A 23,090-nucleotide genomic window follows, 5' to 3' on the forward strand; every position below is an offset into this window, starting at 1 on the left:
TCTTTATAGTCCAGCTCTCACATCCATACATGACTACTGGAAAAACCATAACCTTGACTAGATGGACCTTTGTTGACAAAGTAATGTCTCTGCTTTTTAATATGCTATCTAGGTTGGTCATAACTTTCCTTCCAAGGAGTAAACATTTTTTAATTTCATGACTGCAATCACCATCTGCAGTGATTTTGGAGCCCAAAAAAATAAAGCCAGCCACTGTTTCCACTGTTTCCCCATCTATTTGCCATGAAGTGATGGGACCAGATGCCATGATCTTAGTTTTCTGAATGTTGAGCTTTGAGCCAACTTTTTCACTCTCCTCTTTCACTTTCATCAAGAGGCTCTTTAGTTCTTCTTTGCTTTCTGCCATAAGGGTAGTGTCATCTGCATATCTGAGGTTATTGATATTTCTCCCAGCAATCTTGATTCCAGTTTGTGCTTCATCCAGCCCAGAATTTCTCATGATGTACTCTGCATATAAATTAAATAAGCAAGGTGACAATATACAGCCTTGAAATACTCCTTTTCCTATTTGCAACAAGTCTGTTATTCCATGTCTAGTCCTAACTGTTGCTTCCTGACCTGTATACAGGTTTCTCAAGAGGCAGATCAGGTGGTCAGGTATTCCCATCTCTTTCAGAATTTTCCACAGTTTATTGTGATCTGCACAGTCAAAGGCTTTGGCATAGTCAATAAAGCAGAAATAGATGTTTTTCTGGAACTCTCTTGCTTTTTCAATGATCCAGTGGATGTTGGCAATTTGATCTCTGGTTCCTCTGCCTTTTTTAAATCCAGCTTGAACATCTGGAAGTTTACGGTTCACGTATTGCTGATGCCTGGCTTGGAGAATTTTGAGCATTACTTTACTAGCATGTGAGATGAGTTACTCTTAGTAACAGTAACTAAACGGTACTGATGATGGGGTGAGAAGTTCAGATTCCACCCAGTCGACATGATTTTGGTACTCACTTGGAATCTCCTGACAAATATGGAGATGTGCTGTATGTCCAGTCAGCTCCCAGGAACCATGGACTGAAAAGTGCATTAGATTCCTCTCTTATCCTAGGATAGCCCTCATTTGTAGAGTGAGGCCCCCATAATATGGCAACGTTTTCCAGATTTGTGTACTGTGTGGAAGCAGAGTTGGGGAAGAACATTGAGGGTGGGTGTCTGTTCTGGGTTGTGAAGTAGGCATAGGAGTCCTCCATGTAGATAAAGAAGAAAGAGCATTCCAGACAGAGGAGCCATAATGAATGATTGCCCCGAAACAGAACATGAATAAATCGTGACCAACTCTTCATGTCAATACAGTGAGTGTGTATTATGAATAAAAGATTTGCACTGGATTATGCAGGGGGCAAGGATATGACATTGCCATGATTTGTAAAGATTCCCAAATTCCTTCTCCCACTCTTCCTACCTATTCTGCTTGGTTGTTGATAATGGACAGATAGTGACCAGCACAGTGATCCTCAGCTTTGACCCAGAAGTCTTTGTTTATAGAAAAGTTACATCAGAAGACACCATACTCAACAAGTCCTTGGGACAGGACTCTCAGGAGGATCCTTGAGGATGGGAAACAGGTCAGCTCTGCTGGAACTGGTGGCAGTACTGGCCACTGATTTGAGCCTTCAACCAAGCAAAATGATGTGAATATAACCCACCTCCTGCATCCTTGACATTTTGCAGCAGGTAGCATACTAGCTTTCCATCTATCCATTCCAGAGATGGACATTATCAGAAGGTAGCATAATGCAATGCAGTGTGCCTCAAGTTTTGTATCTATAATAAAGGTGTTAGTGAAAGTGACCATCATGAGCTAATATGCTACAAGAACTTGTATGATTAAGTGTGCTGAGAAGAAATATTCAAACTTTATTCACCCTTATCCAGCCCTGTCCCCTGAATCTTTACCGTTGCCTGCCCACACATACTCTATTTGTTGAAATGTTTCTCCTCAGATGATGTCTCATTTGCCTTCGGCATCTGTCAGTTCTTCTAAGACTAATAGATTCATGAAGAAAAGCTGGTCAAGAACCAGGAAATGTTGATAGGCTGGGGAGAAATGCTATTGTCCCTATCAGCACTCCCATTTGATGTCCAGTTGCTTCAGTTTATCCTGCATCTGGTATACAGTTTATGAACAGCAAAATTGGGGGCAGCAAAGTGATATGATCCAGTTCTTTGGATCCCTTTTTGGCTCTTCCCCCCACCCTAAAAATTCTCCAGGATGAGAGGGGGAAGACAATTTCCTTCTAAAATCCTACTGGCCAGGAAGCAACCCATCCATCCTGACTGTTCCTTCTCTACACTAGACTCCTGTCTGTAGACTACAGCCTATGGGCCTGTTTCCTTCTGATCACCCATCCCCAATGGTCTACCCATCTCACCAAGAACAAAGCAACAGAAGTACCTTCTGATGCTGTTCTGGAAAGGAATCAGTCATGCCGGGGATGGGGAGGTCACCTTGTACGGGGGCAAACACTGTCCGGGATGTAGGAAGGCTGGACTTCATGGACTGCCCAGCTCCCAATCCCAGAAAGAGTTGAACTGTTCCTCCAGCATCCACCCGGGAGTCCAGCTCAATACCTTCATTGGTCCTTGAGGGCTCCTGTTACTGCTTACCCACACAGATGACTCTTTTAGAAGCACACCAAGTCTCCACTTCCCAGAATACCTGGGTCATAATGAAGTCTAAGTTGTGCTCACATAGGCCAGACCCTGGGTCACCAGAAGACCCAAGGGAAGTGCTTTCAGGGCCCCACTGGGGTGACCTCAGAGCCCTGAGCATGTGACCACTGACTCCTTTTGTTCACTTTTGTTGTCCAGCTCATTCTGTATTATGTCAGCATCTTGGAGACTAGAAGGTGAAGGAAGGTGAGGAAAGAGAGACCAAATGCATGATTCCCAGCCCCCAGCCCAGCTCCAGGATGCTCTGAAGCTAGGACCTCCACCCAGTTCCGTGGTCTGCCCCTTCCTTCCAGCCTAGATATATAATCCCCAAAGACTGGGAAATATGCCCAGCCCCTTCCTCTCCTTCCCCTAAGACCAACTCTTTTAAACGTTATCATCTGGCCCTGCAGTCCCTGTTCAGGATGCCAAGAGCTCCTCCAATGAACTCAGCTACACTGACAGTGGCTGACATGGGGTAAAAGGGAGGAGGGTGTCGGGCCAGCCTCAGAGGAAGGGGGAAGGCACTGCAGCCAGCGCCTGGACTGGATTCAGCTCTGTGGGTGGCTCTTGTAACAATACCTGCTTCCTCTGTTTCTAGAAGTTCCCCTTTCCTCCTCTCATCCTCTCTCATTACCCCTTTCAGCCACTTCCCCAAGCCCAAAACCCATCTTCCATACACCTGATGCCCCTCCTCCTGGAGGTGACCATGGCAATATGAATAAGAATGTCATTGCTATTCAGTAATAATTTACTATGTACCAGTCCCTGAGCTCAACATATCCATGGGTCATCTCATTAACTGCTTCGAAATAAATGCAACTAAAACTCCCATTGCACAAATGATGGAGCTGAGTCTCAGTGAAAGATATGCATCTTGTAAGGAACACAGCCAGGATCTGAACTAGCTCTGCCTGACCTCAGAGTCTGAGTTCTCACCACACTGCTACCCTGCCTCGAGAATATCCCAGCGTTCTGATCCTGTTCACACCTGGTTGCTTGTTTAGAGAAAATGTCATGCCTGTCAGTTCCTGCTCTAGCTTCAGCTGATAGATCACATGAAGGGCCCCCCAGGGCTGCCCAATGGAACCCAGCTCCCCTGTGATCTACCCAAAAAAATATGTGAATGGGAGAAATTAAAATTTTAATCACAGTAGGTAAAAAATGTTAAACTTAAAATTTTTGCACAGCAAAAGAAATCTACCAGCAAAATGAAAAGACAACCTACTGAATGGGGGGAAATATTTGCAAATGAAAAGTAGACAGCATTTAAACTTTTTGTGTAAAAGTTACTCCCCATACATGAGAGAATGTAATTGGGTTAAAGTCACTAATTAAAAGAAAGAGTTTGTGGATTTGATTTAATAAGAAAGAAATGTCTCACAGGATGGTGTATACAAAACACTTACTTAAAATATAAGAATACAGAAAGTTTTAGAAAAGAGGGAACAGGGGAGTGACTGCTTATTAGGTACAGGATTTCCCTCCTGAGTGATGAGAAGGTTCTGGAAGTAGATAGAGGTGACAGCTGTTCAAAATTTCAAATGTACTAAATGCCACAGAATTGTTTACTTTAAAATTGTTAACTTATGTGAATGTCATTTCATTGTTAATGAAAAAGATAGATCCAACAAATATTTAAAAAGTAACCTCAGGGTAGCAATCTCAATATTTACATCTGATAAGAATTAAAGGAAAAACTTCTTATGTTACAAATAAAGTTATAAGTTTTTAAAGGGTCCAAACAGATTGTGAATAGATGCAAAGCCAAAATAGATAAATCAGTAAATGAAAATCCATAGCTACATCCACACCAGTACTTGGAGCTTTTATCCCAATCCTCTTAAAATTCGACAAATCAAGAAGACAAGACTTAGACTAAAGAATGTATTATCTAAACACAACTTAAAAGTTTGAGTTACTAAGTAGAGAGAGAAATGTATACCCAAGAGAAAAGCAACTCACTCTCCAGCACACATGGAATACTTACAAGAAATTAACCATGTATTTAGCCCCCAAACCATTTAATGAATCCCAAAGCCATCTATTGTCTATGTGTTTCACTGAATTGCACTAAAATTAAATCACACAAAGAAAGCTTTACAATGCACATGTCTACAGACAGAGTCAACAAAACCACTTTTGGAATCATTACAGGATTCCCCAGAGGTCTGGGGGTGAAAAATCAAGAATCTAGTTTGGACATAACAAGTCTGAGACAGCCATCAGACTTCCAAATAAAGATGATCATTGAAAGCAGGGCTAGTTTTCCTATTGACCAGGCATTTATTGGATGAATTGATATCCCTCTTCTCTCTGTCCCAAAGAATGGTGGAAATGTTAGACTTTCTACTATTATACTCTGTTAGTTACACATAAGTTTTTGTTCTTTCTGGGTGTTCTTAGGGTTTGTTTTTATTTGGTTTCTTTTTTCTCATTTTTTTGTATTTGATATTGTTTCATTTAAATATGTATTTGTGTTTAGTAATATACAAACCTGATTAAAAAGAAATCAGAGCAGATGAATAGATAGATAGCCCATGGTACATTCAGACAATGGAATATTATTCAGCACTGAAAAGAAATGAGCTATCAAGCCGTGAAAACACAGGGAGGAAATTTAAATGTATATTGCTAAATGCTAGAAGCTAACCTGAAAAGCTTACATATCATGTGATTTCAACTATTTGACATACTGGAAAAGGCAAAACTATGGAGACAGTAAAAAGATCACTAGTTGCCAGGAGTTGAGGGGAGGTATAGATGAAATCCGTAGACCACTGGGAGGGTTTGAGGGCAATGAAATATTCTGTGTGGTACTATAATAATGAATACATGCCATTATCTGCTTGCCAAAATCCACAGAATGGACAACACCAAAAGTGAACTCTGATGTAAACTATGGACTTTGGGTGATAATGTGTTAATGTAAGTTAATCGTTTGTTACAAATGCACCACTCTGATGCATGATGCTGACTGCTCTGAACATGGAGGATGTGGGGGGGGGGGGGTTTGGTACATGAGTAGGGGTGTTGACAGGGAGTCTGAAAACCATCCCAGTTACTTAATTTAGAGAGACGCTTCCCAGTTACTTAATTGAGAGAGACTACGTGGGAAGCCTAGGGGCTTCCTTGGTGGCTCAGAGGTTAAAGCGTCTGCCTGCAATGTGGGAGACTCGGGCTCGATCCCGGGGTCGGGAAGATCCCCTGGAGAACAAAATGGCAACCCACTCCAGTATTCTTGCCTGGAGAATCCCATGGACAGAGGGGCCTGGTGGGCTACAGTCCACGGGGTCACAAAGAGGTGGACACGACTGAGCGACTTCACTATCATTGTCATCTGGGGAGCCTAGAGTTTTAGTACACATGTCTTTGTTTTATTTCTTCCATGTTCATTGCAGATCTGGAGTAACCACATGTTTGATGTACTCATATATATTGGACTCCTCCCAGACTTCAACATATATTGAAGAGCACTCGCCACCTCTTAAGTCCACCCTTAACCCTGGTCCTTCTTCTGCTCAAACACCTCATGTGACTCACTATTGCCCATGTTTGGGTTCTGGGAGAACCAGCCATCAGTATAGGGTCCTGGAGTCAGCCGTGCATATATTCAAGTGTGTTCCCTACGACCCCATGACCTGTAACCCACCAGGCTCCTCTGTCCATGGAATTTTCCAGTCAAGAATACTGGAGTGGGTTGCCATTTCCTTCCCCAGGGGATACTCCCGACCCAGGGATCCAACCCGAATCTCTTGCATCTCCAGCATTGGCAGGTAGATTCTCTACCACAGCGCCAGACTGGGGGTCAGCTTAGAGAGGTAATATTGGGCACATGGCAACTGGTCCCGCCTCCAATCAACCACGCCCACCCTCTGTATTCTCAAAGCGCCCAGAGCGCCCCCTGTTGGCTCTCGGTGAGACTTAGGCAAACGTGAACGGAACTGGGATGAGGCCATTGCAGACTCCCAGGAATAAAATGCTGCCGTCATGTTTGCCCGAGTCTCACTGAGAGCCAGCAGGGGGCGCTCTGGGCCCTTTTGACGATAGAGAGTCCCAGGCAGGGTGGTAGTGGGTCACCGAGTCACTGAGCACCTGAGCTCAGCGGCTCCACCTGCAGCCAAAGTCCACCCTCCGGGCGCAGAATCAGCTCCGGCTTCCTGCGTGGCTCCTCCTTGTCAGGCAGAAAACGGAAGCGTAGCAGTGTGAGAGCGAGGACCACCTTCATTTCAGTCATGGCAAACGTCTGTCCAATGCAGTTCCTGTGGAAGGAGTTGGGGCTCGGACTACACGGAACCCTCATCTCGGCCCCACAGCACCCGAAATCTGACCGGCAGAGACAGAGAAAGCTAACCATACCTGGGACCCTGCCTCATGGACTTGCATATCCCCTGAGCCTAGCCCAGACCTCAGTCTAGAATGCAGACCAGCAGACAAGGGAACCCCGCTGTCAGCATGCTGCAGACCCCGCTTGGCACCCACTACCATTCCCAGGGGGAGGGGAGAGAAGGATGCCAGAACTCTGACCACCTTCAGTTTTGCCCCTTCCCTGCCCCCACAGTGACGCCTGGAATCTTAACCCCAGACCCCTGCCCCCACTACTCCATCCTTACCTCAAATGCCCAATGCCCTTACCTGGAACCTGCTGAGAAGGGAATAAAAGCCAGAGGTGACCTCCCTTTGATGTTTTCTGGGTCGAAGCGGAAGGGATCATAGACCTGGGGACAAGACAAGACAGGGTTACTGGGTGGTATCTCCCAGGATGTCCATCCTTGGGGAGGGAGTGATGTCTGATTTGCCAATCACAATTCTGTAGTCTCCCCTGGGTCTCCCAAGGGGAATGGACAGGGATGATGGAGGTAGGGTGTGGGGGAGGCATCACCTCAGGATCTGGCCACACAGATGGGTTGTGGTGGGTCGCAAAAATACTGATAAGGCAGATCACACCTGTGGAAGAAGAGGGACCAGTCAAAACTAGGTCCAACCTGCCTGATGGGCCCCTCTTCCTACCAGGAAACCCCTTCCCTAGTCATTGTGGTCACCTTTGGGAATGACCCGGCCATCTGGGAGCATGATGTCCTGGGTACAGCGGCGGGAGATGTAGGTGACTGGGGGGTGCAACCGCAGACTCTCCTTGATGCACATGGTCAGGAAGGGCAGCTGGGTCAGGTCGTCCCTAAGGAACCCCCATGACAATTATCTAGGGTGAAAAAAGAGAGACACCACCCGAGCCCTCCTGGTGCCCTATAAGATGCTCTCTGCCTAGAACAAAAACACAGATGGATCAAATATCTCCAGACTTATTAAGTCATATACATAAATATATACAGCTTTTCCTTTGATCATCATACCTCAATAAAATGGTTTTTAAAAAGAGAGAAAGAAAAGCAATATCACAGAAGTACTAGACAAAATTTAGTCAGATATTTTTAGAAGCTTTTCTGAACAAATCAACAAAAAGTGAACCATAGAAATGTTTACAAATTTGTATGAATGTGGAACATTCTTTATGGCAAGATTGCAAACTCAAAAGGTAGATGAGCAAGAAACAGATTCAATGTTTATCTTATTTATTACAGAACTAGAGATACTAGCTACTGCAATTAAACAGGAGAAAAAAAGGAGAGTAATGCCATTTGAAATGTGGGAACAAATGCATCATTTTGGCAGACAGTGAAAGAGAATTCACTGGAAAAGTTTTTATAAACATTTAAGATAAGATCCAGTAGAATTTAGAAAGTAGCATTGACAAATATACACTACCGTGTGTAAAATAGATAGCTAGAGGGAAGCTGCTATATAACATGAGGAGCCCAGGCTAGCACTCTGTGATGACCTAGAGTGGTGGGATAAAGAGCTGATAGGAGGCAGGCTCAAGAGGGAGGGTGTGTGCATGTGTGTGTGTGTGTGTGTGTGTGTGTGTGTGTGTGTTTACTTATGACTGGTTCATGTTGTTGTTTGGCAGAAACCAACACAACATTGTAAAGCAATTATCCTCCAATTAAAAATAATTAAATACAGTTACCCTCTGAGCCACCAGGGAAGCCAAGGCAAAGAAGAACTAAAGAGCCTCTTGATGAAAGTGAAAGAGGAAAGTGAAAAAGTTGGCTTAAAACTCAATATTCGGAAAACTAAGGTATCTGGTCCCACCACTTCATGGCAAATAGATGGGGTAACCAGTGACGAGCTTTATTTTCTTGGGTCCAAAATCACTGCAGATGGTGACTGCAGCCATGAAATTAAAAGATGTTTGCTCCTTGGAAGAAAAACTATGACCAACCTAGACAGCATATTAAAAAGCAGGGATATTACTTTGCCAACAAAGGTCCGTCTAGTCAAAGCTATGTTTTTTCCAATAGTCATGTATGGATGTGAGAGTTGGACCATAAAGAAAGCTGAGCGCCGAAGAATTGGTGCTTTTGAACTGTGGTGTTGGAGAAGACCATTGAGAGTCCCTTGGACTGCAAGGAGATCCAACCAGTCTATCCTAAAGGAGATCAGTTCTGGGTGTTCATTGGAAGGACTGATGCTGAAGCTGAAGCTCCAATACTTTGGCCACCTCATGCGAAGAGTTGACTCAGTGGAAAAGACCCTGATGTTGAGAGGGACTGAAGGCAGGAGAAGGGGATGACAGAGGATGAGATGGTTGAATGGCATCACTGACTCAACGGACATGAGTTTGAGTAAACTCCGGGAGTTGGTGATGGACAGGGAAGCCTGGCGTGCTGCAGTCCATAGGGACACAAAGAGTCAGACACGACTGAGTGACTGAACTGAACTGAACTGAAATACAATTAACTAGCTCAAAGTTGGAAAACTGCAAAACACCAACCCTATGGACCAATAGCACTCATCTTCCTTTCTCAAGTTTGTCTAGTGATTATTTTTTATGTATCCTTCCAGAGGTTTTTTGGCATTAAAAAATTATATACTAGCATACTGAATACCATACACACTGCTATTTATCTATTTCATGAAATAGTATATCAATATTTTCTTATATGTCTCTTAGGATTTGTCTCAAAAATAGTCTTCCCTACTCTGGAGCTATAACCTCCCATGGTTTCTTCTAGAGCCTTTAAGACTCCATCATTTTTTAAATCTTTGATTCATGTGGATGTTACTTTCTTATAAGACATGAGAAGCAGGATGAATTAACTTTTTTACACATAGCTTCCAGTTGTTCCAGAGATTTTAGGAAACAATCTTAATTTTTCTTATGGATATGAGACTCAATATTTAGCATTTCCTGTGTTCACTGGGCAAGAAATTTATATTCATAAATTATCAGTTTTTCTATCAGAAATAACAATTTGTTAGAAAAATAATAAAAGAAAAAATGATGGTGATTATATAAAACACCTGAATTAAACTTACCAAGAAATGTGAATGCATATTTTCCAATTAAACTTCTATTTCTCAATCCAGATAGAATATATGGTTTACCATAGTAACAAGAGTATCTAAGGTTAAGTTAACAACATGTGAATACAATCTCTTTGCTAAAATTTTAGACTCAATTAAAAGCCTAAGGATTCCCTGAATATCCAAAAACAGATATCCACTTCACACTCTGGGATACTGTGTATTAATATTATGAGGTAATCTGCTTTCCACAGGTCAATTATATATTCAAGTCAAATTCCTCCCTCCCTCCTTCCTCTCTCTCTCTCTCTCTCCGTCTTTCTCATCACTTCCCCCAAGTTCTTCATTTTCTCCCAGCTGTCTTCTTGACCTAAATGTACCTCAAATGCACCCAATTACCTGCTGATTATATCTCAGAGTCTCTGCTGAGGCACTTCTTTCCACCCTCAACTTGACCCCTCTTGTTCCAAATCTCAGCCCTGCCCATGTACACTGGGAGTGTCCTGACCTGGGACTATTTCTGCACCAGGTTAGGAGCTCCTAAAAAGCAAAGACTGGGTCTGGTCCTTCCTGAGTCTCCAGGATACAGAATGGGGCTGGGAAGAATTGGAGATGGCATAGAATTGGGGATGGAGAGGCAGTATGGCAGTGTTTCCTAAGTAGGGATTAGATGGATGAAGCTGCAGATGTTCCAAGAAAGGAGTTGAATGACTGTAGTACTCAGGTGATCCTAGTGAACCCTAGACTAAACAATATGAGGAATTAAGGGGCAGGAGATTAGCAAATACTCAGGAAGTGAAGATGTTTGAAAACATGTAATTTCAGAGAAAACAGTCAGGGAGTGAAGGCGAAGTTCACTTAACTGAATATGTGCCAAGTGGCATCATCTGTCTTCACACATTGTTGTTAATTATCTCAGAAATCCAGGTTTCTCTGCCAAAAGCCAGCAAATTTTGTCCTCCTATCCATGCTGAGTAGGCTTCCCAGATGGCACTAGCGGTAAAGAACCTGACTGCCAGCACAGGAGACATGAGACACAGATTCAATCCTGGGTTGGGACGATCCCCTGAAGGAAGGCATGGCAATCCATTCCAGTATTTATTCTTGCATGGAGAATCCGATGGACAGAGGAGCCTGACGGGGCTATAGTCCATACGGTTGCACAGAGTCAACACAACTGAAGCAACTTAGTGCACACACACACACACACACACACACACACACACGCTGAGTATGAGATCCTGCCTCTGGGCTCTGCTCCTATTTCCACTAAATGACAGAATGCACAAAAAAAAAAAAAAAAAAAAATCTGTCTTTCCCAGCCAGGGAGCAGAAACAATGAGAAGGGCTCAGAAAAAGGCCATAAGGACTTGCACTCACCATTCAATCTCTTTAGGCTCACGGTCCCTTAGGAGCTCTTGCACCTCCTGCCGGCAGCGCTCCTGATATTCTGGGTGCTTTGCAAGGTTGTACAGGACCCAGGAGAGGCCGCTGGCTGTAGTATCATGGCCTGGGGGCATCCAGAAAGATTTGTGTCTCTGGACTACTTCAGCACCACAAGGTAGACAACACCCCCATGCTAAAGCCCATGAGGAGGATGGAGGGCGATGGGGTGGTCCAGGGTCCACTGGGCTAGTTCCTGGGCTTAGAGACACCCTATCTCACACTGGGTTCTCACCCTCAAACATGAAGGTGTCAGCTTCAGCCCGGATGTCTTCGTCTGACAATCCCTTCCCATCTTCATCCTGGAGAGAAAGCAAGATCCACAGAATCACACTAGCTCAGAGGGTCTCTGAGGCTAAACTGAGACAATCTCTGAAGCCCCATTATCCATCCAGAGACCCAAACCCACCCTGAAATTCTAAACCTCCTGTGCACTCTGTCACCAGAAGCCCCACTCCAGAGACCTCACCCTTGACCTCTTTGTCTCCTATGTTGTCCCTGTTGAAAAAATAATCAGTCACCCATTAATATTTTTATATTTCAAAATTATGAGGGATTTCTGGAAAAAAAAAAGTTGTAACCTTGGCAACCTGGGTTACAACCTGGGTTATAAAAATATAACAACTTTAGACTTTGCCTTCTCACCAAAAAGAATTTGTTTAAGCTCCAGCATAATCTCTCTCCCTGTGTCTCTCTCTCTCCATCTCCCCATAGGGAGAAAGGGGCAAATGTATCAGCTGTCTTGTATAACTTCCAAATTTCAAAATCTGGAGGTATGTACTTGTACTGTGATGCAAGTATGATTGCATGTACAGGCAATAGCATAGCTGAGCCATCAAAGGAATTTAGTAATAGAGTAGCAGAGCTACAATTCTACTCTGGTCACCGTTTTTGCCATGAGTAATAAATGGGCTGCTCTGAACCAGGATTCTGTATGTATACTTTACATATACTGCATATGTACCCAGTCTATCTCTGTGGTAGACTGACTTATTAGTTTCCTATTTGAGTGAAATCTCAGGCCCTTCACAGTTTCAGACTTAGCAATCCCCCACAGGCAATATTCCACATGGTCATCTCTAAAACTTATCCCTGATCCATCCCTCCCTTCCACAAGCACCTTCCATGGCTCCCCAGGACCCTCTGCATCCTGTTCAAATTCTTTGATCAGATCAAAGTCCATTCTACCTCTTGAACTCAGATCCCAGAAGAACCCACCTTGGTCAGCAGAAGCACATCAATGAAGTCCAAAGTCTTGGTCTTCGCCTTGGTCTTGAGGAAGTCATCAATATTCTCCTTGGGGAGAGTGCGGCGCCGCTCCTGGATGACCGCATCTGTGAAGTCGTGCACCAGGCGGCAGGCCCTGCGGAAGCGCCGCCCATCTGAGGTGAGATAGTACAGGAAGTCCATGTGCAGGAAGAGCTGTTGGTTTCTTTTTGACACAAGAGCACTGAGCTCCAAGATGGCGGCGATATATTCGCTGGGCTTCCTGAGGAAGAGCGCATAAAGGAGGCAACAACTTAAAACCTGAAGCCCAGAAGCCAGGGGTCTACCTCCTTTCAGGAATTGAGGCTTCAATAACAGATGACCTACAGATACAGGGTGGGGATGAGCCAGAAGATGTGACTCTTCAGACTCTTCTCAACCCACATCCCATCTCCGTGAGCTGCCTCCATGACCCAGCCACCTGGAGCACAGCTTAGATATGTTTCTCTCCTGTCTGTCTCACCGCCCCCTTCTCCTTTCCAGAACCATCCACCCTGCTCATCTCTTATCCTCTCCCAGCTGGTCAGTGGCCCAGCCCCTTCCCTAGTCTTCTTACATCCAATGTCTACATGATAGTTGGATTCTTTTGAGTCAGACTCACTTTGTCTGGCTTCAGAATGTCCTTAAAATATTACCTGCCCACTCCTTCAACCTTATTTCCAACGTATCTCATCACTATTGCACATACTTTTCTCATTCTAGCCTTCTGGTCTTTATCAACCAGGTCTACCTACCTGAAAGGATAGCTCCTTCTCTTTCCCTATTCCAGTCCTGGGTTGTCCTGCTTTGAGCCACCTCCTTCAGAAAGGCCTTCCTGGTTGCTCTGGTCAGCCCTCCCTCCTCCATCTACTATCTTGGGTCTATGGCCTATGTTCCCAGGCTCTTGGCCGAGACTCACTCCTGGCAATTGCTGTCAAAACTGAAGACACATTTCTGCAGACTGTCCAGGGTCATGAGGCTGATGTGTTCAAATATGTCCAGATGGGTGTGGCCCTCTGTGACCAGGCACTCCCACTTGGTCTGGACAGAGAAGGAGACAGAGTTAGGGCCCATTCCCAACCACCTGGGTGGACTCCCCCAGGCCCTGCCTCTTGGCCCCAGGAAACCATCCCCAGATAGTATCAGGCTTGAGTTGGAGTGGAAGCTGTTACTGCTAGGACATGAAGTTCTCATGACTGGGAGTCAGGAGACCTGGTTTTAAATCTTGGCTCACCCTCCTGCTCTCTCTGTACCCTTGGTCAACTTACTGAATAAAGTTAAGTGCTAAGCAAATGTTAGCTTTCATCACCTTCACTGATGAAAACTGATGAATAAACTGCCCCTATGTTTAGAGAGGTAGTTCTTCATGGGCCCTGAGTGCTGCTGCTGCTACTGCTAAGTCGCTTCAGTCGTGTCTGGAGTGGGCTGCCATTTCCTTCTCCAATGCATGAAAGTGAAAAGTGAAAGTGAAGTCACTCAGTCATGTCCGACTCTTCGCGACCCCATGGACTGCAGCCCACCAGGCTCCTCTGCCCATGGGATTTTCCAGGCAAGAGTACTGGAGTGGGTTGCCATTGCTTTCTCCAGGTATGCTAATCTTTCCAGGTATGCCAAAAAAAATTGGTAGTCCATGATGTTCTTTACCAGGGGCTATTTCTGAGTTGTGTTTGCAGCAAACAAGCTTTAAGAGTGAGGTAAAGTCTCCTCCTGGGCAAATATCAGGCTTGCTTCTAGTTCTGAAAGTCACAGACACCCTAAATCTAGTATTCTTCTGCCCTATAATAAAACATATTACTGGAGTAGGTGCCAGTCAAAGTCCACCTGTGTCATCCACGTGGGATTTGTTGACTTGGAGGAAGAATGCAAGCCAGCAAGAAGAAAGTGCCATTTGCTGTGCCAAGAGTAAAAACTACCCTTTGTCAGTGACCCAGGACTCTCATGTCTTCTGACAGAATCCACAGAACTGTAACAAGCTCCCTTGTCTGCTTGCAAGTATGGAAAAGACACAACCGTGTCACAAATTCCTGACCTTCCCCATGTATATATATATCCAAACCCCTTTGCAATGTGCTTTTTCAGTAACTTCTATTAGTAGGTGAAGCCTACTTGGATTCTGAGCTGGCCTTGGATCTACTTTGGCCAATGTGTGCTATGCTTAGTTGGTTCAGTCCTGTCCAGCTCTTTGAGAACTCATGGACCACAGCCCACTAGGCTCCTCTGTCCATGGGATTCTCCCAGCAAGAATACTGAAATGGGTTGCCATGCCCTCCTCCAGGGGATGTTCCCAACCCAGGGATCAAACCCTTGTCTCCTGCATTGTTGGCAGATTCTTTACCACTGAGTCACCAGGGGAAGTCCTGCTTTGCCCAATAGACTTTGATGGAAGTGATGAGTATATCGTTCCAAACCACGCTCCCAAGCAGCATTGCAGCTTCCTGTCAGGCTGTTGGAACCCTGCTTCTGCCATGTGAACAAACACGAAATGCAGTCTAAAGGAAGAGAATCCCATGAAGGGAAGTCCTTTGCCCAGAGTAAGGCCATCTGAGATCAGCCTGCAGCCAGCCAAGCCCCAAATATGTGAGAAGAATGACCCTAGATCAGCAAAATTTCTTATCTGATCACAGATACACCAGTGGCCCAATCTACATCAAGAAGAACCAGTCAACTGACTCACAGACTTCTCAATACTAAGCACTTACTGTTTTTAAGTGACTTGTTACTCTAGAATAGCTACTACAAAATATTCACCATTTTTACCAAACGTCTCAAGATTCCAAGGCCTCTTTGAGGGAAATGTAGAAACTAACACCTTCTGAGCATCTCTTATGTGCCAGAGACATGATTCCATTAGGTCATCTTGGCCACCCTACAAAGCAGGGATCACATAATCCTTATTTTTCACCTGCGGAAACCACAGTTCAGAAAGGAAGAGCCCATGGCCTTAAAGCCACCCACAAGAGCCAGGTTCCAGGCAAGGTGTCTCTGAGTCTCCATTATCCCCAAGACTCCAGATGGGACCCTGGGTTCAAGAGACTCACGTGCATGATGTCTGTGCTCTTGGTGAAAATCTTCATATAGGGCTTCAGGATGTTGAAGTGGAAGGCAGGTGTCAGCATGCGACGGTGTCTGTTCCACTTGTCACCAGCACTCAGCAGGAGCCCATCCCCTAGCAGAGACAGCCACAGGGAGTGGGCAAAGGAAGACCTTTCCCTGGGTCCCCAAGATCACCCCCTTCACTCACAGTTACTCACCCAGCCAGGGCTTCAGAAGGTTGTAGAACTCCATATTCTTGAGTGCGATAGCAGCTGACATGAAGGAGGACCATCAGGGGCCAAGGAGATGGGGAAAGGAGGAAATTTTGTGTGGAATAGAGGATCCCAGCCAGGAATCTGCATTCCCACTCTGAGCCCTGCATAGCAGGAATGGGGCCAAGAGAATCGAAAGCCAGGTGCAGAGGAGATGGGAGTGGGGGGACCAGACCAGGCTGCAGAACAGAAGACAGCAAAGGCAGGACCCATAGACACAACTCTTAGGTGCTCAGAAACACTCCAACAAGATACAACATGCACCAACAAGATACAACATGCCCCAACATTCCCTGATATGGCTCCTACATGGTCCAACATGTTATGAAGACACAGGCATAGCCCAGCACTCTACAAAACATCTTCATGGGGACCTAGAACACCATGTCTGCCCAAGCACTCTGACCTCTCCTGAGATATGTGACATGACCCCATGTGTTAACATGTCCTGACATGGCCAAAACACGCATGACACAGCCTAACATGATACAACATGCTCTGGCATGGACCTGAAGACAATCTAACTTGGCCTGAATTTGCCCCGCATGAGTCCCACACAGGGCTTACATACACTGATGTCACAGACCTGAACCAGCTGTGTCCCCAGCTGGGCCCCAGACATGACTCAGACATACCCTAAGACAGGCATCACACAAGATCACTAGCGTGTCTGAAAGTGACCCTGAGTCCCAGACCTCAAACAAACCTGAAATATGACCCAGACGTGACAAGCAGGAGAACCAGATAATCAATAACAGCCTCTCAGGCAAGAAAAAGACACACCCCGAAATGCCTCAGATGTCCGTGGCCACAGCTGAAGCAACTCCAGATGTGACTGAGACCATGTCTATTTGAGCCCAGGTTTAATCATATAGCAGGTGTCACCAGGTAAAGCATATACCAGCTGTCATCAGAAACCAGGTAGAAACAAAAATCTAACCAGATATAGCCTACAGCAGACAGCACACAGATGTGCCCTAGGTGTGAGTAGACATGACCAGAAGTAGGCAAGAGAGAGTCCAGGTAAGAAAGAGGCAGAGGCCTCTCTACCACAGCCTCCTATATCTGCACCCAACAAGGAGGACATGGCAGCAGCAAGCCATGGCCAAAAGCATGTCTATCTGGAGTGGTGGGGTGGAAGATACAGATGACAACATGCCAGCCCCCACCCCCAAGAGCAGCACACATCCCCATAGGTGCTGGCCAGGTCCTGTGTGTACTGGAGACCTTCCTCCCAGCTCTGAATCTGGAGAGGAACAGAAAGGACCCAATTCACACTCTTCTAGGCTGCCAGAGGCAAGGATTTGCAGGGCAGAGATTCATACCTGAGCCCATGAGTCACCTCCGGCAGCTGCTCATCTGTCCTGAACTTTCTCCTGGGCTCCCTCCCCACATTGGCCATACACAGCCTTTGTGGTCCTTCTGGTACAGGGATAGAGAATGTCTTTCCCTGTGTGGATCCCAAACACCATATTCACCTGACTTCTCTTTCGTCCCCATATTGCAGATAAGGAAACTGAGACTCTCAATGATGGAGTCCCTTGCGCACATTCTCCCAGAGAGTAAACCAGAGACACCAGCCCAAGACTCTTTAATCCACGGCCTGAATTCTTAATTATCCAACTGGCCTGAGCCCCAAAACAATAGCTCAGTGGCCCCTACAGTGCCAAGACTGGATGCTCAGAATCTTAGATTTGCAATAATTGGTCCTATGGCCCAAATCAGACAAATTAAAAGGAATCCTCAACTTTTCCTAGAACTGTTGTAAATGAACTCCCTTTCTGATGGAGGTTGAGCGTCTGAGATTCAGTTTTACCATTCTGATGAGAGTAAAGCCATCACAGATGAACTCTAAATGATGAAAACAGATTTCTGATAACATTGTTTAAGACCTGGATCCAGCTGGGCCTGAAGGCAGCCCTCCTTGGAGTTTACAGTCAGTTGATTTCCCTTCTTTGTTTAGACCATACAGGGTGGCATTTCCACCACTAACAGCTGAAAGAGACTTCAGCAGCCAGAGAGAGCCAGGACCTTTCCCAGAGTCACTCAGCATTCTGGTGTCTGAACCCAGGTCTCTGTCAGAAGCTGTCCATTCCCCTGGTCTGTCTCAGATGGGAGGGGCAGAGGGCAAGGGAAGGGAGACAGGGTGGGGTGGAGTCTCCTCAGGGAGATTCCTGGGGACTAGGGAAGGAGAGCACTGAACTAGAGTGGCTGAGCCACAGGATAGGATAAGTGAAATGGACCCACCAAAGAGGTGGATGTCACAGGAAAAGCAGCCCCCAATCCTGCACCAGACAGAAGCCTTCATTGCTCTGGGTCTGCAGATGAGTGAGACTGAGGGCCGGCTTAGCAGGGGGCCTGGGATACTATGGATGGCCACTGCATCACTCTACCCTCTGCTTTGAAACATTTCTTTCTCAATGTTTCAGACCTAGTTCCAACACCTCCTCCTCCAGGAAGCCTTCCAGCACACCCCAGCAGAGAATCTTGTTTCTTCTCTGGATCACCACAGCCCATCTCCTGCTGGCCAGTTCCTGACCAACCATACCAGGTCAAGGATGTCTCTGTCCAGATATGAGACCTTGAGATTGGGGACGAACTTCAGCAAGGGAAAAGGTTGGGGTCCAAATGGCCATGGGCAGAAACGAGTCAGTGAGATGGAACATGATAAATGCATGAAGCAAAGAGGAAGTGGCTGAGAGAGAAGAGAGGAAGGGGGGCCAGGGTCCTGTAGGAGCCACATAAAAAGTTGGCAAGGAGGGGCTAGAATCCCTCAAATGTGTCATGACACCCACCACCACAAGCTCTGCATGGGTACCTGAGGCATTGGTGATGCTCCGGATCATGTCAGGGTGGCAGAAAACGATCTTGGGAGTGATGGGGCCATACCAGATCTTATATCCACGGGGGTAGTTAGCTGCCAGCTGGATTGATTTTCTCAAGCCCTGCTCTGTCGGGGGGACCTGAAAGCATGTAAAGACATCACTCCCAAGAAGAAACCACTGCAGTGGAGAGTATGTCAGATCCCACAGAGATGGAGGGAATCTCTGCTTCCTCCTGCTCCTTCCTTCATGGGGAGGAGGGGTCCTGGAGCATCTCCAAGTCCCAAGGAGCACAAGCATCTCCAAGTCCCCAGAGCACAGGGAGAAGACAGGCTCTTTGCCCAGAGGTAGGGTGACTTTATCTTGAGAAGCCAAACTTTTTCTCGTCCTGGGAATGGCCTCAGCCCCAGAGGTGGCCACAGAAAGAGATCCTCGCTAGAAGGTTTGTAGGTAGCAAGATGGCCTCAGTACTTGTACCTGGGTTTTGGTCCCGTATCTTTTCCTATTCTGGCTGGTCCATATAGAGCCTGCAGTTCCTTGCAGTAAATCATTTGCAGACCTGGGGCCTTCCATCCCTGGCTGATCCCAAAGGACAGACATGAATTCTGCCCCTCACCCATGACAGCAGCTCTGACCCATGAAACCCCCTCCCCCAACTGGCTCCATGCAGAGTACATCCTGCCTATTTCTCTGCAACCTATGGACATGACTTTCAATTATGCCATTTATAAATGAAGAAGCTGACACCTATGCACCCAAAGGGAGAGAAGGGTGGGCTGCCTCCTAGTAAAGTATCCTCTCCCTCAGGATGCCTCCTTCAGACCTGACAAATACCCCCCAGGGGCTCTCGGCAGGTGAACGTAAGTCACGTTCACCTTTGTGACCTGCTCCCTTCTCCTCAAGTACCAAATTGAGGATTCAAAGCACTTGTTGAGATTGGTCCAGAGAGGGAGAGTGACTCAGCCGAGGTCACACAGCAAGAGGGACTTCAGGAAGGGAGAGTGGCCAAGACCAGAGTCCATGACCAAGCCCTTGGAGGGGAGGGCAGAAATGCAGTAACTTTGTAACACTCCTGCTGCCTCCAAGACTCACTGTGCCTTGCATGCTAAGTGGCTTCAGTTATGTCCAACTTGGCGACCCCATGGATGGCAGCCTGTCAGGCTCCTCTGTCTGTGGGATTCTCCAGGCAAGAATACTGGAGTGGGTTGCTGTTCCCTCCTCCAGGGCATCTTCCCAACCCAGGGATCAAACCCGCTTCTCTTCCGTCTAAGCTGCATTGGCAGGCAAATTCTTGACCACTAGCACCACCTGGGAAGACTCGCTGAGATGCTTTCAAGACACAGAATCTGAGGAAATCTTCACACAGAGATTTTTAATGCCCCTGCCTTCTGAACTTTGCCACAATAAACAGTAAAATTTCAGTAAATCCTCCACCAAGTGGTAGCTCTTGTCCAAGACAGGAAAGAAAAGATGGGCACCTCTCTCAGCTGGGCTGTTAGATGGGAGGAGCAGGATACCCATTCCTTTGACCCTGACAGAGGGAAGTGATGGCACGCTCATAACTTAAGTCATCACACCTTTATTTTGCATCCTAATATTAGCCAGCCATGGACTGCAGTCTGCTCCCCAGAACCATTGTCAAACTGGGAGGTGCTTATTAAGGAATTCGACAGTTGAGCTGTTTAATTAATCATGAGCAGGGCCAAGCCAGAGTCAAGGTCTGAGGCACAAGGTGGGCAGGCGTGGAGGACAGAGGTGATGATTGGCCAGCTTTATCCAGGTTGGGCTATGCGCACCTTGGGACATCTTGGTAGAGAAAGGGGAGTTAGATAAGAGGCGGGATCCTGGAAAGAGGAGGTGTGGGGATGGGGAAGTGATAGATAATTCCTGTGGGGAAGCTGTAGCCCAGGGTGAAAAGTCGCAAGGAAAAGGACCACGTGCAGATTGGACCCTGGACAGCACCCTTGAGAGGACCTCAAGGCCACCATGGAGACTGGAGAGGCCAGGGGACCAGGCTCTGTGCAGCCCGGCCTCAGAGGCGCACTAATGTGTGCAAGACAGGTAGAAAATGGACCCCAGAGCAGGCTAGGGCTGGAAGGACAGGATGTGGGGGAGGTCTCAAAGGCAGAGCAGAGGAACAAGTGAATGAGGGAAGAGGGGGCTGCCAGGCCTCCCTGGCTTCTCTGCTGTCCTAGATCCCAGCCCAAACCCTGAGCCCCATTCCTGATCTCCCGGGATCTCCCAGGAAACTCACCAGGTACAGGTGAGCGAAGAACCAGTTCAGTTTCGGGGGCTGCGGGAAACATTGGAGGCGGCGACAGTTGTTGTAGAAGGTGTAGGTCCAGGCCAGGACGCGGGCCAGGAGCCAGGAGGCCCCGACCAGCAACAGCAGCGGCCACGGGGAGGCTGCCACCAGCCCAAGTCCCAGCCAGGACAGGCTCAGCTCCAGCATCCTGTGGTCAGATGGGGTGGAGGGTGAGTCCTGAGGATGAAGGAAGAGGCAGCGATGGTGAGCTGTGAGGCAGAGAAGGATAGAGGGAGAGGAGCAAGGGAGAGAGGGGGAGGGATGGGGAGTGCTGGGGACGGGCAAGAAGGGCTCAGAGACAGGCAGACAGGGGCTGGGAGAGGGAGAACCAGAGAAATTCAGAGGAAGAGGGAAAGGTAGAGACAAAGAGACAGAAAGACACACACAGGCCACTTGTGTGTGTGTGTGTGTTACCCGCTGGTACCCACTCGTCTCCCAAGCCAGCTCATTCCCTAGAGCCACCCGGCCACGGGCAGCAGCCTTCCCCACACCAGGTCAAAACCCTGAGCCCCTTGACCCGCAGCCTGGCACCTTCTTTCTGGAGCGGCCTGTCTCACACAACTTCCTCTCCCCTTCTCATGCAAAGGTTTTACCCAGTCCCTCCCCTAGAAAATACTGCCAGGCTCCAGACTAAGCCAGCCCATTCGCCCAGCATGCTTACTTCCTCCCCACCTGGACGCTGCCCAAACATGAAGTGAGGCCTGGGAACCAGTTCAGCATAACAGATGCTGGATCCTCAGGACAGACGGAGGGTCAGCCTCGTCCCAAGTCATCTCCAGGGCTCCCTTCCACAGGTGGGCCAGGGAGACATCATGCACCATTTCTCGGCAGAGACCCCGGAAGCTCAGAGCCCTGAAGCCCCTGGCCTCCAGGGCACATGGCCTGGCAGGAGTTCAATTCCCGCCTCCACACAGCCCAGGGCTGGTGTTGAGACATGACTTAGAGAAACCAGTCTGACTGGAGATTACCTTTACCTGAGCCTGGGAGCTGGTGATGGACAGGGAAGCCTGGCGTGCTGCAGTCCATGAGGCCACAAAGAGTGGGACACGACTGAGCAGCTGAACTGAACAGAGTCCAGGGACAAAGGAGCCAATCAGAAGAGGGCCCCTGGAGGTGTGAGAGGCCAGGCTGGGGTGGGCTGAGAGAGAATGGGGTCCACACAAGGCGATGGGGGGACAGAACTGGGAGTGGAGGTCTTCCCCGCCCTCGCTCTGACTGTGGGCTGTGCGGACCATCCTCAGTGGGATGTTGAATGAGACCCTGAGATGGGGAACCAAAGAGGATCTCACAGGAAAATGGGAAGAATCTGGAGTCCTCAAAAAAGGTGGAGTGAAAGCAAAGTGATGGCTACTAGTGCCTGTGTTAGGCGTACTGGTGGTGACCCAGAGCAAGCCTACTCGGTGCAGACAAAGCTATATTTGCAGAGTGCCTTCTATGTGCTGGTACCTGAAGAAGCAGCCTGCAGTGTGTCAGAAACTCTGCCTAAAGCGTGGTTGCTGTGTTCCAGGTGGGCTACAGAAAGTGCGTTTACTGCGTGCCAAGGACTCTGCATAAATCCTGCCTACTGTATGCCAGGGGTTGTACATAAAGCACACCTACTATGTGCTGGGGACTCTGCACAAGTCACATTTCATGCCTATGACATGCCAGGGTCTCTACATAAGGCACACCTACTCTGCGCAAAGAGCACATACCGTGTGTTGGGCGCTCTGGGTAAGGCACTGCTTCTGTATGCTGAGTGTTCCATGTATATATGCCCACTGTGCATCAGCTGTCTTACATAAAGCACACCTACTGTGAGTCAGGTGCTCTACATAAAGTAATCCCACTGTGTGCAGGATGTTCTGCCAGCAAGACAATGCATCACCTTCCCCTCAGGGCTCTGGGCCAGCACCCTGTGATCAGGCAGAGGGACCCACAAGATGGCAGGAAGGAAGA

At 47.3% G+C, this 23,090-nt stretch overlaps 1 protein-coding gene across 7 annotated transcripts; it reads right to left on the reverse strand.

Annotated features, from left to right (window-relative positions):
* Positions 1–3,814: 3,814 nt before the first annotated feature.
* On the reverse strand, positions 3,815–21,961 carry LOC122699320 (prostaglandin E2 omega-hydroxylase CYP4F21). 7 transcript variants are annotated; one of them, XM_043911116.1, is made up of 13 exons: positions 21,825–21,961; positions 21,102–21,329; positions 18,844–18,988; positions 15,972–16,025; positions 15,759–15,886; positions 13,640–13,761; positions 12,694–12,964; positions 11,711–11,777; positions 11,413–11,542; positions 7,710–7,843; positions 7,550–7,614; positions 7,303–7,385; positions 3,815–6,929 (listed from the first exon to the last, which is right to left on the reverse strand). In XM_043911116.1, exons 1-13 carry the CDS (start codon positions 21,870–21,872, stop codon positions 6,752–6,754), a joined length of 1,653 nt encoding a protein of 550 aa, XP_043767051.1. In that variant the 5' UTR covers positions 21,873–21,961; the 3' UTR covers positions 3,815–6,751. The 7 variants fall into 7 exon arrangements, with proteins under 7 accessions (XP_043767051.1, XP_043767057.1, XP_043767055.1 ...); XM_043911122.1 differs by having other exon boundaries at positions 21,814–21,833; XM_043911120.1 differs by lacking the exon at positions 21,825–21,961 and adding an exon at positions 21,684–21,743.
* Between the last annotated feature and the right edge of the window lie 1,129 nt (positions 21,962–23,090).

The sequence above is a fragment of the Cervus elaphus genome, chromosome 9, assembly GCF_910594005.1.
Source record: "Cervus elaphus chromosome 9, mCerEla1.1, whole genome shotgun sequence".
NCBI classification, from domain to species: domain Eukaryota; kingdom Metazoa; phylum Chordata; class Mammalia; order Artiodactyla; family Cervidae; genus Cervus; species Cervus elaphus.